The sequence below is a fragment of the Mytilus californianus genome, unplaced genomic scaffold (assembly GCF_021869535.1).
Source record: "Mytilus californianus isolate M0D057914Y unplaced genomic scaffold, xbMytCali1.0.p SCAF_13, whole genome shotgun sequence".
Taxonomy (NCBI): Eukaryota; Metazoa; Mollusca; class Bivalvia; order Mytilida; family Mytilidae; genus Mytilus; species Mytilus californianus.
This window is the reverse complement of record NW_026262615.1, coordinates 39,724,245-39,736,181: the sequence shown is the minus strand read 5'-3', so window position 1 is coordinate 39,736,181 and position 11,937 is coordinate 39,724,245. Positions and strand designations below refer to the sequence as shown.

The following is an 11,937-nucleotide window of genomic DNA, read 5'->3' as shown; positions in this document are numbered from 1 at the left end:
ATGTTACGTGCCCTGTTTTGTGGTGTCGCTTAAGATTTTTTGCATATGATTTGAAACTGACCCTGTTTTGTCGAAGACTTTTTATTGTAAGAGTTATCTCCCCAAACACTTATTTGTTTTAAGGCCTGGCATCCACTAGATATATATAAAAGTTAAATGCATTTTGTGTTTCAGAAAGATAAAATATTTTTTGGATTTTGATGGGCATTTTTTTTTGTTCCTGCAGAAGGTGTAAAAATAAACTAAGTTGGGATACAACTTTCAGATGCTCCCTCTCGGGTAACAACTGTATTGTACTGTATTGATTGGCATGGACAATAGATATCTTCACAACTATAGGTGAGTTAAAGGGTGTAACTGAGTGGACAGTATCAAATGCAATTCAGGTGTTTGTTTATTTTTACACCTTCTGCAGGAACGAAAAAAAATGCCCATCAAAATCCAAAAAAGATTTTAACTTTCTGAAACACAAAATGCATTTAACTTTTATATATATCTAGTGGATGCCAGGCCTTTAAACTTTTCCTACTGCACAGGTTAGTCTGTACTCAGAGTAGTTTTTGAGGTGTAAATACAGCCATTTTTTTCCATTTGTTATGATGAATCTTAAATGAAATTTGTAAATAGCCAAGAGAGAACTTTCTGTGTTGCCCGACACTGCGTAAAATTTTCTCGTGGAACCAATAACATTCAGTTTTGAATCTGGTTCCTTACCTGGAAGAAGTAAATTTCACTTAACCGGAAGTACCTTATATCTCCCGTATTATTTGCAAAAGTATAAAGAAACCATATATTTTTGGAATCAGTGTAAGTAAAGCTATCATGTGAGACCGGTTGTGACATTTTTTAAACTGGAAGATGACAATTATCTCCCTTATTCCAGGCAAAAATATATAGGAACATTTATGCTTGGATGCCAAAAGTAACTTTGATTAAACCGAAAGTAGCTTCTCATCAATAATTTATAAAATTGATGTGGAAACACCTTTGATGAGGAGGGGTGGGGGAGGGGTCACTAAGAGTGATGTTTAACACATACACTAGAGATATATCCCTTGGATGTGATTGATGTTAATGAATGTTCGCTAAGAGTGATATTTAGCATATGCTCCCTATACAAATCCTTGGTAAGGTTAACCATCAATGGACTTCTGGTTTCACTAAATAAATTTTGCTGTTTTCAAAGAACTAATAGGTGCTCTCTTGCTTGTTCAAATATCAAAATATACCGATTTGTTAATTTTATCGAATATTTACATCAAATGTAATCATTTTGTCAATGGATAGTGGATATGACAAAAAAACAACAGCATATCCAAACAACGCGCCACAGCATTCCGTATGTAACAAGATTGGACTAAAAACCCCCCAAAAAATTCAAGCACTGCACTAGGTATAGTGTTCACAAATAAAAATAAAATTAAGAATTTATGTCAATATGTCTGTTTCCCATGTAAACATGTGGTCACAAGATGTAAGATACAACCAAAAAAACAACATAATACCGAAGCAACATACTTAATACCAAAAACAAGATTGGACCAAAAACCAACTTAAAATTTCATTTAATGCACCTTCTTAAATGAAAATTTAAGTCACAAACTTGGTCTCATGAGGTGAAATAAAGCAAATCACAAACTTGGTTCCATGACATGAAATAAAGCAATTTATCAGTTGATATTGTTGAAGGCCAGTACAGTGAACCATAGTTGCTTTAACTTCACTACATTTCGACTGTTATGGCAGTCTTCTCATTGACAATGATACCATCTCCTTATTTTTTATTCATCAATCACAGGTAAATTGTGACCGTTTGAATACTTTAATGGGTTTCATGTTGCTCAGTCTTTACTTTTTTGTATTATGTGTTTTGTGTACTGTTGTTAGTCTTTTGATGGTTTTTTGATTTTTGCCAAGGCATTGTCAGTTTGTTTTTAACTTAAAGTTTGAATATCACTTTTGTTCTTTCGCCTCTCTTTTCCAACTCTCTCTGGCAAAGTTGACCTTAGATGGATTTTTATTATTATTTATCAAAAGTGCTATTTTCTTTTCTTTTAGACAAAAACAAAATCTAAAATAAATGTTTTGAAGATTTATAGAACTTGGACTGTACTGAATACGGAATACTATTTACTAGATTAATTTAGCCTGATTATCACATTGATTTGTGTCATGTCCATCATACTATGTGTTGTGTTTGACTTAAAGTTTTGTCTGACTGTGCCTTAGTGGACTGTCATATGACTGGGGTTTTGCCACTTGTGAAAATGGCATTATCCATAACTTTCTTATAGAAGGTGCTTATATCTAAGTAAAGGAGAAAGGTACTAAGATATTCAAACTCATTAGTAAAAAACACCATGATTGCAAAAAGTCTTCTTGAAGGCTTGAATAGGTGACCTCAAGTTGATTACATCGCTGTCCTTTGTTTTCTCTTTTTCGAGCAAAACATGAAAAGAGTAGCATAAAGTTTTATAAACAAGTCAATTATTATGGTTTATTTGAAATTTAACACTAGCTCTAGGTTTCTTGCACTTCACAACTGACGTCTCCTTTTATGTCTTTCGACCTTTGATGGTAAATAAACAACAATCAATCTCTGATAATCTGCAAATATAATAAAATATTCTTTATCATTTCACAATCCTGACTAATTACAATGTGTAATTGGACACATTACCTAATTTTTAATGGATCAAAGGATAATGTTTACCGTAGTCAAATGTCGAAAACCTCCTCAAAGTGAAATCGCATATCGTGAACCTCTTGATTTTCTTTGAAAAAAATATATGTTTTAAAATATCAATATGAGAAATTTTAGTAAAAAAAGGTAAAATATTCCAGAAAAATACATAATTTTAATCAGAATTATCAAATTAAAGTTATTACTTTTAAATTTGAAAATGAAAAAAAATAAACAACTCAAATTCTTTACTTAAGCACTTAACACACTCCTAAATTAAATAATTTGTAGGTTCATGCTTCTATTTTTCCTTTACATGCAAGAAATGTTTGCCACTTGACATAATGCAAACAACAATTGATCAATCAGTCTTTTTTTTCAATGGTTTTAAAGAGTCATTAGCTGTCAAATTTATGTTCACTGATTGGACTCAAAATTCTAATATTTGATTTATAATATACTAAAACCTATATTCAAATTACAAAAAGTCTAAATGAAAAAATTACAAATGCATGGACTCTATAATATATATCCGCATTTTGTGTTATAGTAGTCTACACTCTAATTAATCATCGAGATGACCTCCCAAGACGGCCAATGGCCATATAACCCAATACAAACATAAATATTAATAGATAGCGACCAAGTGCAATTGGATTTTTCTAGGTCTGTTTGATTTCATGTTATAGGTTAAAAAATTATGAAATAATAATTTTTACCTGTATGATAAAATTGAGAATGGAAATGGGGAATATGTCAAAGAGAAAACAACCAGACCAATGGGTCTTCAATGCAGCGAGAAAATCCTGCACAAGGAGGTGGTCCTCAGCTGGCCCCTAAATAAAATTGTGTGCTAGTTCAGTGAAAATGGACATCACAATAAACTCCAAAACATATAAATGAAGTAAAATTAAAAAACATACAAGACTAACAAAGGCCAGAGGCTCCTGACTTAGGACAGGCGCAAAAATGCGGCGGGGTTAAACATGTTTTGTGAGATCTCAACACTCCCCCTATACCTCTAGCAATGATTGAATGATTATTTGTGGATCGAATCAGTTAACAAAATAGTTCACCCTTGTTTCAATGTCATTGTTGACCTTTTTTTTCCTTTTAATAACAGAACACACTTTATTAGTACATGCCTAAACTGACATTAGATACAAAGTATTTCTTTTCAGCCATTGAAAATTTAATGTTGATTTCCCCTAACACAATAAAATTGTAAAGTGTTGACAGCAGAAAAAACCTTTCTTTTCTGAGACACATGAATTTTTCTTTAACCACTGACAGGAAATTTTCTGTCTTTTCTTCATTTTTTGCATGGCTTTACAATGCAAAATTTGAAGCACATATACATCTACCTAGGGTTAAAGGAACATAAAATTACAAAGCTTTGAACCACCTATGTAGCAGTCTCATTATCAATATTTACCTAGTACTTGTTAAATGTATATCCTTTCTACTTTTTTCTTGATCTGTTTTTTCTTAGCATCTGCAATTACCTGTGGTGTAGAAAATGAGAATTTAAACAAATAAAATTGCTTATATCTATGCTACATTTAATTAAGGAATGTCAAATATTCTTTTTATCTGCCATCAAGTTATTAAAAATAAAGCTGCATCATAACCTTTTGATGAAAATGGACACCACCAAATGTATACCAAGTACAGACAAAACTGTGTAACAAGAGAAGTTTTAATAAATATGTTTATTCTAAAATATTAGTGCAAAAAGTTAACATTTGCTAGATTTTGATGTGCATATTTTTTTTCATCACTTAAGGTAGATTCATGGTATACCGCCATCTTGGATTGTACAATTCCAGTACAAAATCGGTCTAGTTATTTGCCTAAATCTGCAAATTCGGAGACAGATTTACAATTTATTGGTTAGACTGTTTATTTATGTAAATAAAAATTGGTGATTTATTGTATAACTCAAAATATTTAAACAAATATCATATTTTGTTTTTTTAGAATCAATTTTTTCAAATAAGCCATTTCAGGGAAGATAACTCTTTTAGTAAAAAAAATATACTGGGCTGATAGGGAAATTTTTAATTTTTACTTGTAGCAAGAAAACAAGTTCGGTGACACCATTTTTTCTTTTTATTTTCTGAAAACATATTATAAAACCTATCTTCTCACAATTTATTTCCAAATTCTATCTCATAGATTTATTTTTATGCACACAAATGTGTTTTTTCATGAACAATCTAACCAAATTCAGGCAATTTTCAACGACTCATAGCTTGGAAAATAGCATGGTGACCCATACTTTTTATTATATTTTTGAAAAAAGCATAGTAAAATCTTCATTTTGGCAAAGTATAAGAAAATTCTATCTCAAGAAATATATACCTATGATCTACCTTAAGAATGAGTCAAAATACAGTAATTTGGGAAAAGTTTTCTGATGTTCACCTGACAGGTAATGATTGTTGTGTATTGTATAAAATGAAATGGACAACATATCTGCACAACAAAAGGTGTTTAAAATAATTATCAAATACAATTCTGATGTGTTTATTTTACTATCTTAAGTCTGTTGAAAAAAAAAAAAAAATTGTAATTTTCTGAAAAACGATCTGCACTTTAATTTTATATATCTAGGTCTTGCCATATCAATGTTCAAGTTGCACAATTTTGTATGAACAAAACTCATAACGTAAACACAGCCTTTTTTGAAAATCTTGATGGTCCCGTTCACAGTTTCTTAGTTGTTGAAATACATTAACAAAAAATCCAGTATTGCTGGGGTGAAATAACTGATGGAAGACGAAAAAAGTGAAATTGATGAATACAGATAACCTCAAAGTTTGTGATAAAATGTTAAAGGATACCAAGAGGCTATAAACAATCACAGGTCAAGAAGGACTGACAACAGTTACTGACGATACTTGAACTGAACATTGACTGAGAGAAAACATTTTTATTTTAAGGGTTGAAAAAACAAGTATGCTTGGAGTGACAAATAGTAACATCTGGAAATCACTTGTTTTGGACAAAGGTAGGTATGGACAATGCTATTATGTTATGCTCCCAAAATATTTTGCAGGGAGCATGACAAATATCAGACCAGAAAATTGAAATTGAGCAACCTGAACCCCACAAAAGCTACAAAGTCTGTTATGATTATATATATTATGTTAATTTGAACTTACTGCATTATTGTAACCCTTTGCCACAGGGGAATCTGAAAAAATAGGATTAATTAATTAGAGGTATAGATGAACTGTACTGAAAATTAAGGTTATATTTATCAATCATGGACTTTTGACAAGGTCAATACGTTATATATGGACCTGTTCGGACTATATTGACTGAGGACTAAGTCCGAGGTTCAATATAATCTAACAGGTCCATATATAACGTATTGACTGAGTGAAAGTCCTTAATTTATATATTTCAAATGTAAATCATAGTGTAAGTTTGAAAATGATATTGACTTGATGTTACTATTTTTAGTAACATGGAGTCAATATCATTTCTAAAAATAGTAATGTCGAGTCAATATGTCAAAATAGTGAAAAAATACAAGATATATATTGGAAAACAAGTGACCAAATAAACCAATGAGAAACAAGAAAAATCAAACCATATGTAACATTAGAGAATATCTAAATGGTCGGACATTAATTATGTAATCAGTAAAAATCTTTTTCTCTATTTTAGGTGGAGCTGAATTACTATATAATCTGCCTGATCTTTTTATAGAAATTCTACAAAAATACAATGATTTCTTTATTGTTGTATAAGGGCTATTCCATTAAAATCTGTGTGGGAGGGTAGGAAGGGAAGTTTAATTATTGAATATGGGTCATGGGTCTTTTTTCAGTATGTGTCTATTACCATTATGCAAATTTATCTAAAAAATGGTTCTTGGTTGTAGGGATATTTTGAAAGTCCCTTCCTACCCTCCCACATACATTTTAATGGAATAGCCCTAATTAGTTGTTTCTATTTGCTGCTGTCAATGTTGTACATTTGATTTTTTTTAATTTAGCAATATGAGAGGCCAAATCAGTTAGGCATATGAAGGTCTGTGTCATTTTTCTTTCACAAAGGATCTTCTACAAACATTTTGTTGTTAAAATAAACCATTCTTCATTTTTTTCACTTTAAAATGGTCTCTGCCAGACCTTTGTTGGGAACTAGCACTAAAGGCTGAAGTTTTGACCATTTTTATACTGTAGTCCCTTGATCAAATAACAACACAAGACAAAATAAGTGCCCAACTGGTCTCTGTCAGGTGACGACAAAAAAATAATTATTTGAAACCAGTATTTTTTTTTGTTTTCCTGTTGTATTCTTAAATCTCTTTCGAATTTACTTTGCACAAATCTGGTAGTACTGCTTTTGATTTCTCTCTAGTACTTATCATGCCAATACCTTGTGACAGTGTAGTCCAATCTATAGCCTGAGCAAAGTTGTTCAAAGATGATCCCCTCCCTATGGCCCCTTCTGGCACACTTTCCACTCTTCCCCGACCTACAGCTGCTATCTTATGTGCTCTTCCAGCTGTTGAATAATTTGGCTGACTCATTGCAGCTCTACCTGAAATGGAGAATTATTTTATACATGTTTTTACTGATCACAATAATAAAATCATGGATTTTCACATTTGCAGTTGCTGCATAACCTGAAAAAATAAAACAGAATCTTATAAACTTTCTGTTAAATACTCTTTTTGCATACTAACTACCAATCAAATATCAGCAATTGGTATGAATTTATAATAAAATATTATTGGTCCAAACCATTTCTTTAGTTGTGGTCAGATCATATATTTTCATACGTCATATGCATGATTTTTCAATGGAAATTGTGACGTCACAATGTATTCTTAATAGCACGAAAACCCACAAGTTGATGATAAGGGCTATTCCATTAAAATGTATGTGAGAGGGTAGGAAGGGACTTTCAAAATATCCCTACAACCAAGAACCATTTTTTAGATAATTTTGCATAATGGTAGATGCATACTGAAAAAAGACCCATGACCCACATTCAATAATTAAACTTCCCTTCCTACCCTCCCACACACATTTTAATAGAATAGTCCTAATATGATATATTATCACTGCAGAAGTTCTAACTTCTGCAGGAATATTCCTATTTATTTATAGGATTATTTCCTGGTCCATTTTCGAATTTGCAATTATAATTGTGTCAACTTCAGTTAAAATTTCCTTCTAAGCAAATCTTAAATAAAATTTTAAAAATATCTAATCCTACAAAAAGATAAACTATGTTGACTGATAATGAAGAAACAAGTTCTGAATGGAATGATGAAAAATACACATGATGAAATATTAATCATAGACAAAAGAAATCTGTACTCATGGTAACCAACCTCTGCCAATGCCTGCCATAGCCAGACTGTATGACAACACTTGTGATTGTTGTTGTGGAGGCTGTGCAACCATGAACTTTGACATCTTGGAATGTGGCTTAGGGAGATCTTCTTCTACCTCCTCTTTTTGTGCTTCTTGTAGTGGGTAACTGAAATGACATTACATCACTTTAGTCCCTCAAATTCAATAGTTGAATTCAAAGAGACATACCACATTTTACATAAGATTTGGTGAAATTTTGCAACCTCACTTTTGTCATCAATAAACCATACATATAACAGCTATGTATAGATAATCAGTATGTGGAGAGCAGCATGCTTAAGGGCTGTTTAAGAAAATATACATGGGACCCAGGAAAGACACTTGCTTCTATAGGTAAATACTTCATTTTCAATGTGCATATCTTGGATTCCATGTTTGTGACTTAAGGGAACACCTCTTATGTCTATAAAGATGATACCCATGCATTTATTGTAGTTACTAGTAATAAATGCATGTTTAGTCAATTTCATGATTGAATGTTCGATTGATTGATGTTCAAGTCTTGAGGGTTGCCTATAATTTCTTACATCCACTTCATTTGAACTTTGGTGGATAGCTGTCTCATTGGCAATTATACCACATCTCCTTATTTTATATTGCAGCAATATAACATATTACCAGTAGATGCATATTTCTTTATAATGGACATCTAATTTTCTTTTAACTGATCTGACATAACTTTTATAAATTTTAACATGACTCAAGTTTCATAAAACTAACTGGAAGATATTTTCTAATACGCGATTCAAACAATAGTCCATCTTATGTATAAATTCAGATAACTCAGTGTTTTCCCTAGGCTATTCAAGCATTGCGGTACCGCTACGCATAAATTTCAACCGCCATGCTTTCATCATTGCCGCAATGCATCCCGCTATGTGTGAAAATTATAACAGTGTAAAATATTTATTATCGATATTTTGTAAGCGAAGTGACAAGTGACAACACTCCACAGGTGTTTTAAACTCATCTGACTGATAATTGGATGCATCACGTCGCGCGTGCCAGGATTTTACAACCTTCTTGATTAGTTGCTTATATATCGAGACTTCGGTTACATGATAGAAGTTGCCAGTAAGCTGATAAATAAATAGACAGATTAATCTCCAATGCATATCTTTCTGTGCTTAATAAAAAAATTAACCTTTTCCAGTATAAATTTCACCTTTAAAACGGGTGTTTGACATCATTATTTTACTGTGATCATTAAAAAGTAGAAATTTAAAATTTGGTATAGTCTCGGGTATTATAAAATAAAACTAACGTAATTTCACCGAGAATTGACAAAACTTTTGTTTTAATAAAGTTTCACAGTTTTTTCATCAGCTATATTTACATCGATGAATTATTTTTTGATTGGTCACAACAATCAGTAATTTTTAGATTAGTCGCGGTTATATATTGTTTTTAATAAACTTATGTTTTTCTATTTTTATTTCAATGGGTCACATGAAGCTTAAGTGTAGAGGATTCATTTGCCGTTTTTTTTACACAAGTGGGGCTAAATTTCTTTCACTTCGGCAAGATAGGATTTTTACAATTATGAAGCGTTGTAAATAAATCGGACAGGGATGTATTTAATAAAATAGTTACAAATTGTCATGAAATCAAATGTCAGCTTAGCTTCCAAACAATGTCATCCGTATGTCCGTATGTCAGGTATTCTTCATTGACGACTTCTGTACTTAACGCAAATAAACTTTGTTTTATTGTTTCCTGTAAAATCTCTGTGAAGCAATGATGACATTCAAAGTTTTATTTAACAACTTGCTGTTGATGCTGAAACCATTCTATCAGCAAACTGAGGACACTGTTAGTGAAAGAATGTAAAGACATGACATTTAGGCAGACAATGAACAAAGCTGCCAGTCTTGGAACTTTGTATCCTTGTCGGTCTAAGTATGCAGCAATTGGTCTTCTTTTGCCAGTTTCAACAGCTGATTGTGAAAGGTGTTTTTCACGCTTAAACAGAGTTAAAACACCTTTGAGAAAAAGACTATGCCAAAAAGTGCTGAATTGCTTAATGCATATATCAATTGAAGGACCAAAGGAGGAAGATTTTGATTTTGAAAAATGTGTGGTGACCTTTGGAAAGTTGAAACAGAGGAAGATATCAACAAAATAATGTGTACATGGCATTAATTTGTAAATAACTATTGCAGACTGGATTATTGTTATTATTGTTTATAGAGTCTTCATTAATTCCTCTCATCTATAATAAATACTTTAAAGTTCCATGACTTATATGAATTGCTGAACCTATAATAAAACAATTAGATTGGTATATGGCTTGAAACATATAAATTATGTAGTTAATTCTGGAAAAAGAAGAGTCGCGTGCCGCGTTGCAAATTCACCATGCATGAAAAATTTTCTAGGGAAGACACTGTTACTTCAGCGAAATGCAGCAAATGAAAATTTATCACCACCTTGGTCTGACCCTGGGTAAGATCAAATCAGAAATATCCTGCACTAAGCAAGCATGCGATTGGCATAACAATTCACTTCATTCAAAATGTGCTTCTAAATTTGCTTATATATATCATTAAAACATTTTCATCAGTAATTGTTATTTGATGATAAAATTAAGGTGGTGCCAGGGGTTCAAATTAACATTTGGTACTAGAAGGTCCAGGACCTTTGACACTCCAAACTGAAAGGTCCACAACCTAAATTCCAGGTCCTATTTTTACTTGAAATATTTCCTAACTCAGTAAGATACACAATTAATGTGCTCTTTGTATTAGGTGATGTTTAGCTTGTTTCATGGTCAAAATCACTGTTGTTTAACATGTTTAATAATAAATGTATTATTGTCTTGTATATTATAAATTCAAATAATCTTTTTTTTGGGGGTATTGGGGAGGGTGTCACTGTGGATGGATGTGTTGTCTCAACTATTGATAATTAATTACTAATTATATCATTATATTAAACAGTTCAAATTCAAAGCTCTGTAAGTGTATCATATTTTACTGCACAGTATTGATAAAATATTAGTTCCTCTGTGAAAATAATGTAAGAAACTTCAAGATTTGTACTGGCCCTTCAAAATTGAGAAAAATGCTCCGCTGGGCGCAGCTTGATACCACCGCAGAGGTCGAACCCTGAACAGTTGGGGCAAGTATGGACACAACATTCAAGCTTGATACAGCACTGAATTTGGAATGTGATTAAATATTTGACACAGCACAGGTTTCTGACACAGAATGAATGTGGTCTGAGAACTTAAAAAAAAATTTTAATTTACCTTTTCAAACCATATCATTATTATTTGCTTTTATATATAAATCAGAAATAACCAATTTAAAATGGAAAATTTAAAGAAAAAAAAATCCCCCCCCAATTTTTTGAACCCCCTTATTATTCATCACCCCCAAAATCAATCCCAGCCTTCCCTTTGTGGTATGGTACCTTACAGTACCATTTCAGAGAGATCCATACACTTGAACACAAGTTATTGTCTGGAAACTAGAAAAATGCTTGTTTTTTGCCCCTTATTCCTAAAATTTTTAAGCAATTACCCCCAAACTCAAACTCAGCTTTACCTTTGTGATATGGAACCTTGTAGTACAATTTCATAAAGATCCATACACTTACACACAAGTAATTGTCCTGAAACTAGAAAAATGCTTGTTTTTTGCCCCTCTTTTTGCCCCCATTTCCTAAAATTTTGAGGCAATTACCACCAAAATCAATCCCAGCCTTTCCTTTAATTTGTAGTATGGTACCTTGCAGTACAATTTCAGAGAGATCCATACACTTGAACACAAGTTATTGTCTGGAAACTAGAAAAATGCTTATTTTTGGCCCCTTATACCTAAACGTTTTGGGCAATTACCCCCAAACTCA

At 32.0% G+C, this 11,937-nt stretch overlaps 1 protein-coding gene across 5 annotated transcripts in view; it reads right to left on the bottom strand.

Annotated features, from left to right (window-relative positions):
• Positions 1-2,328: 2,328 nt before the first annotated feature.
• Positions 2,329-11,937, bottom strand: part of LOC127723646 (gametocyte-specific factor 1 homolog) — a 29,657-nt gene continuing 20,048 nt past the window's right edge. For 3 of the 5 annotated variants that reach the window (XR_007992167.1, XR_007992166.1, XR_007992168.1), the window contains 5 exons: positions 8,043-8,191; positions 7,020-7,243; positions 5,851-5,882; positions 4,119-4,188; positions 2,329-2,607 (listed from right to left, as the gene is read on the bottom strand). Coding sequence is in view for 2 of the 5 variants with exons in the window: in XM_052230368.1 (XP_052086328.1) it covers positions 4,129-4,188; positions 5,851-5,882; positions 7,079-7,243; positions 8,043-8,191 (406 nt within the window). In the remaining 3 variants the exon portion in view is untranslated. The remainder of the gene's footprint in view (positions 2,608-4,118; positions 4,189-5,850; positions 5,883-7,019; positions 7,244-8,042; positions 8,192-11,937) is intronic. The other 2 variants (XM_052230368.1, XM_052230369.1) reach the window with 2 other exon arrangements.